This window comes from Cupressus sempervirens, chromosome 11 (genome assembly GCF_028749045.1).
Source record: "Cupressus sempervirens isolate cs-2001-9-10 chromosome 11, ASM2874904v1, whole genome shotgun sequence".
NCBI classification, from domain to species: domain Eukaryota; kingdom Viridiplantae; phylum Streptophyta; class Pinopsida; order Cupressales; family Cupressaceae; genus Cupressus; species Cupressus sempervirens.
The window spans coordinates 803,209,795-803,215,014 of NC_143128.1; the positions used below are offsets into that span (position 1 = coordinate 803,209,795).

Sequence of the window (5,220 nt, forward strand, 5' to 3'; positions counted from 1 at the left end):
TAATTTTAGTTGTGAGTGTGCCTACTCGTATAGATATTATTTATTTTTAAATCTTAAATGTTTAAATCTTTATGTAAAACAATTGAAATCTCAGCCCCTTACCAAAAAAACCCATCTCATCCTTTAAACAAACACAAAATACCTTATGTAATGGACACCCAAGAATGCCCAAAAGCTGAACCAAGACTAAAATTATATTAATGCTGAGAATGCTACAATTAATTACAAAGAGATGTATTCCAAAGGCAAAACCTTAAGGGAATGATGTCTAGAATGTCACAACAGAGAATGAACGTCCTCTTTTGCCAAAAGAATGGAGTCTAATTCACACATCCAAGCTCTTATCAAATGCAAGTCATAATCATCTGATGATCAGCAATATGACTTTTAGCCTTATTTATCCTTTTCTTCATCCTTCTGGAAGGAACTAAAACATTAATTAATTGCAAGAGCTAGAAGCTTCCTCCTTCTAATAATTAATGCATACCCTAGAAATTCCTCCCTAGCAATAATTAATTAAGTCACAAGAGGCTTCCTTCCTTCCAATAATTAATACATACCCTAGAAGCTACTCCCTTGTAATTAATAATTAAATTAATTAAATACAAAGTCACCTTTTAATTTTAATTGAATGACTTTATAATAAATTAATTTAATTTCTTCTTATCCTCCACTTAGACTTTGGAGAACACGAAGGCCAAAAGATGGGATCATTACAAATCTGCCCTCCTTGAAATTGCTTGAACTCAAGCAATTAAGTAACATAATGGACTCCAACCTCCTCCTGGATCCAAATAGAAGTAATATGTGATATCCATATGGACATTAAACATACCACAAATGAACATCATTAAGACCAACCACATGTCTTGCAAGTTAGGTCCCAAAACTTGTGCTGATGAAGTATAAGTCTGGATGTCACTAGAAGGCGGCTCCATAGAAGATCTATGAATCCTCTTCCTCCCAATTGCTACAACATAAAACTGAATATTTGTAAATGGTGAAAATTGAGCCCAACTCCACTCAGGTGAATGATCAACATCAGCCTCAAACATCAGATTGTCATAAGACAATGTTGCATCCATGTTGAACATAGTGTTATCCCAAGAGTGAACATTAACACTTTGTTGATTGATAGTATAATATGAATCTGTCACTATATTTCTCACCTCATTAGCAATAACAAGTGTACTATCATTAGAGCACACATATACAACTACATGCATACTGCCCAACTCCTTGTTGGATGGTTCAACTGACACAGAGGTGGCTACTGTCTTGTTCAAAAAATGTCTCCTTTGTGTCTATATGAGTAGATTGTATGTCCCTCTACACAAATGAACTATCTCGTTCGTTAAGCGAGTCTAAACTCCTACTTTGTCTTACTCTAGTATTGCAAAAATTATAAAGCTCTTGTCGCATGCTCAAACATAAATGTTGAAGATCTCCAGAGGATGGTAGGACTTATGGCTCTGATACCACTGTAATGGACACCCAGAAATGCCCAAAAGCTTAACCAAGACTAAAATTATATTAATGCTGAGAATGCTGCAATAAATTATAAAGAGATGTATTCCAAAGGCCAAACCCTAAGGGAATGATGTCTAGAATGTTACAACAGAGAATGAACGTCCTCTTTTGCCAAAAGAAGGGAGTCTGATTCACACATCCAAGCTCTTATCAAATGCAAGTCATAATCATTCGATGATCAACAATATGACTTTTAGCCTTATTTATCCTTTTCTTCATCTTTCAAGAAGGAACTAAAACATTAATTAATTGCAAGAGCTAGAAGCTTCCTCCTTCCAATAATTAATGCATACCCTAGAAATTCCTCCCTGGCAATAATTAATTAAATCACGAGAGGCTTCCGTCCTTCCAATAATTAATACATCCCTAGAAGCTACTCCCTTGTAATTAATAATTAAATTAATTAAATACAAAGTCACCTTTTAATTTTAATTGAATGACTTTATAAGAAATTAATTTAATTTCTTCTTATCCTCTGCTTAGACTTTGGAGAATGTGAAGACCAAAAGATGAGATCATTACACCTTACTTCGTCCAAAGTTATACAATTTAAAAATATATAATCGTGATAAGATAGTATTTCAAAACAAACATGAAACTGATGAGAGATTGACATAGAATGACATAGAATGCAACTTAATATGCAATGGCTCTCTCCATAGTTCAACATTTAAAATAAAGATTCCTTGAACATGTCCTCGAATGACTAAAGTCTTTAAACGGAGCCCACAGCCACTATCAAAGTGTGTGCCCATCGAGCATGTTAAATTACTCAATTACGTTATCATATTATATATGAACCAACTGCCGCAATTCTTGATTCCATTTTTTTCCAATTGAAGAATTCAGCCGAACTATGCTATATATGGAAATGCATTCTTGTTTAAAGGTTATACCTTAACTTTATCACCTTATAGAGACCTAAAATGATTGGTATAAGTATCTCTAATGGCAGCCCTAAGAAGCCAAACCATCAATTCAATCTAAGTACTCGTAGTCCCAAGAAGCCAAACTATAAATCCAAGCTAAGTCCTTGCAGTCCCTTTGAGTCTTTTGAGAAATACAGAGAGAGGATAGAATCATGTCTAGAACGACACAACCGCTGAGTTTAGCTGGAGTCATTGGGGATGTTCTGGATGCCTTTGTTCCAACGATTAAGATGAGAGTGGTGTACAACACAGACATGGAAGTCAAAAATGGCTTCGAGTTCTTGCCCTCCACCATCACATCCCCACCTCTAGTTGAACTTCTTGGCGGTGAATTTGGCTCTTTCTTCACTTTGGTAATTATGAAATAGTTTAAATATGATATATTGAGGCTTGATTTCTAGACTGAGGCTTGATTTCTACACTAAAAGTATTAAATAGTGAAAGTTGAATTATTTTTTCCAAACTTAATTTTCTCCTTAATATGTCATATTTTAGAGTAGCTCCTAACTATTAGATGTTTGTCATTGTCAAATGAAGAAGGAAAGACCACTTCCAAAAAATCACTCCAATTTTAGATGGTTATTCAATTCCAATGTGAGATGTGATGTGTTGTCCACTACAATTTGTGATGGGTTTTCATTGTGTTTTGTTTGCAGATAATGACTGATCCAGATGCGCCTAATCCTAGCGATCCCATTGGCCGGGAGTACCTCCATTGGTAACTATTTCATGGAGTAGAATTACATTATTTCATTATACATGATACAACAAGTGCCAACCATATACATGGTGTGTATAATTTGTGCAGGATAGTAACTGATATACCGGGGACAAAATCAAGCTCTTTTGGTAAGCACGGCAATCAAGTTGTATCAAAAGATGTTCCCAAATACTCTGTCATTACTTTGGTATAATCAAGAAAAGCACAAAGCAGCAGAGATAAATCCCCTTGTGTTCCGTGTTCCTCTTACTATTCCCAATTGATATGCTCAAAAAGAAAATATGTTATTATGCTCAACTAAATCCCAATTCTTGTGCAGGTAGAGAAATGGTTGATTATGAGAGGCCGAATCCAATGGTTGGAATCCACCGGTATGTGTTGACATTGTTTAGGCAAAACGGGAAGGGCAAAGTAGATCCTCCGAATTCTCGCCGCCGTTTCAAGACCAGAGATTTTGCAGAGAGAAATGGACTCGGATTGCCGGTTGCTGCCATTTACTTCAATGTTCAACGAGAGACAGCGGCACGAAGACGCTGAAATAAAGCCCTACATTTCTAGTTTAATCAGCCATTTTTCAGATTTTGTCTAGGTTTACATGGTTGCTTTCTTTGCTATAGAACTCCTTAATGCTTTGCATTTATTGTCCTTTGGAATGTTGGGTTGTACAGGGAGGAAGGATCTCCTCGTTATGTTTGACAGAGAAATCTGCCTTTTCGTTTCCTTCTTTTCAAATACCATCTTTATAACGTGGCAGAAATCAATACCCTTCTCTCTCTAAACTTCCTTTCAACAAATCAAGAACTAGTATATTTATGTTTAATATATTTTTAATTAATATGAGTATACTGATTATTCTAATTTTCCATTTATATGATAGCTTTTCTTTAATGGTTAGCTCTTTATTTATTTGGAATTGCACATAATTATATATAATCTATTAACGTAATGATAAATAATATTTCATTACAATAAAAATTTATTATTATTTTATATTTTATTTCTTTAATGAAATTTGTGGGTAAAAAAAATTCAATAGATAATCGTTAACATTTTGTTCTCTGTAAAAGTTGATATGATGACAAGTCTATTCAAAATGAAAAGTGCACCACAACAACAAAAAAATTCATTTGTACATGTACATTTAATTTGTAGAATATTAGCTTTAAAATCAGTATAGATTACTAAATCCTAACTCTAATTTAGACATTGATTTTTTATTTTTTTTAAATATTTAATTCTTACGTTCTCCCTTTAACTATGTTACCTACAAATATAACTAATAATGAAAATGAATAGTGCATGTATAAGTAGAACAAAAGACACAAATGTTTAATCTTGTTTACCTAATGTTGGGCTACATCCACCAAATAGATATTCCAATATTATTATTCATTGAATCTATCTCCAGCCTCTTTTACAACTTAAAAATGCAACAAGAAGATACTAATTTTCTCATTCAATTGCTAATTGTAAATTATTTTAAACAATTTGACTTATGTTTGTTTACAAACTATGGTTATAGTATGCCAACCAATATTAAAAATAACACTAAATGCCTATTAAATTAATAAAGTCATTTTTGGCACTACCTCAAGACCTCACCATGTGCACTACCCCTTGACCCTATCTAACTAGAAATTACATAAAACCCCTTACAAAAATATAAGGGGAAACAACACTAATAAAACCTAGAAAATATAACCTCTAAGTTCGATTAGACTCCACAACATATTTTTATATTAAAAAAATCTAATCCCTTCTTTCATGCATAGGGATCTCGGTGATGCAATTGTTGTATTGAGAATTTTTTAACAATCTAAAGGGCAAGATCATTTTTTTCTTAGGTCATGGAGAAAATTGTATTCCCTTCTTGTAAAATAGGAAAATTTATAAATAGTATGCATGTTGTAAGGGCCAAATCAAATATACTTTTGACTATTTTCTTTCAAAATGAAGGATTTTAGGTGATCTCTTACACCATTTTTTTGTATGTTATAATAATGCATTGCAATTGATTAAGTGCATTTGAATCTCAATACT

General features: G+C 33.2%; 1 protein-coding gene across 1 annotated transcript; it reads left to right on the top strand.

Moving 5' to 3' along the window:
- Positions 1-2,472: 2,472 nt before the first annotated feature.
- LOC149532007 (CEN-like protein 1) lies at positions 2,473-4,043 on the top strand. The gene is made up of 4 exons (XM_089808543.1): positions 2,473-2,812; positions 3,116-3,177; positions 3,268-3,308; positions 3,500-4,043. The coding sequence occupies exons 1-4, from the start codon at positions 2,612-2,614 to the stop codon at positions 3,715-3,717; spliced, it is 522 nt and encodes a 173-aa protein (XP_089664669.1). The 5' UTR covers positions 2,473-2,611; the 3' UTR covers positions 3,718-4,043.
- The last annotated feature ends 1,177 nt before the right edge of the window (positions 4,044-5,220 follow it).

Coding starts and splice junctions, on each gene's coding strand:
- LOC149532007 (XM_089808543.1), top strand. CDS start 2,612: ATGTCTAGAACGACACAACCGCTGAGTTTAGCTGGAGTCATTGGGGAT. Junction 2,813..3,115: donor TTGGCTCTTTCTTCACTTTG/GTAATTATGAAA, acceptor TTTTGTTTGCAG/ATAATGACTGATCCAGATGC. Junction 3,309..3,499: donor GACAAAATCAAGCTCTTTTG/GTAAGCACGGCA, acceptor ATTCTTGTGCAG/GTAGAGAAATGGTTGATTAT.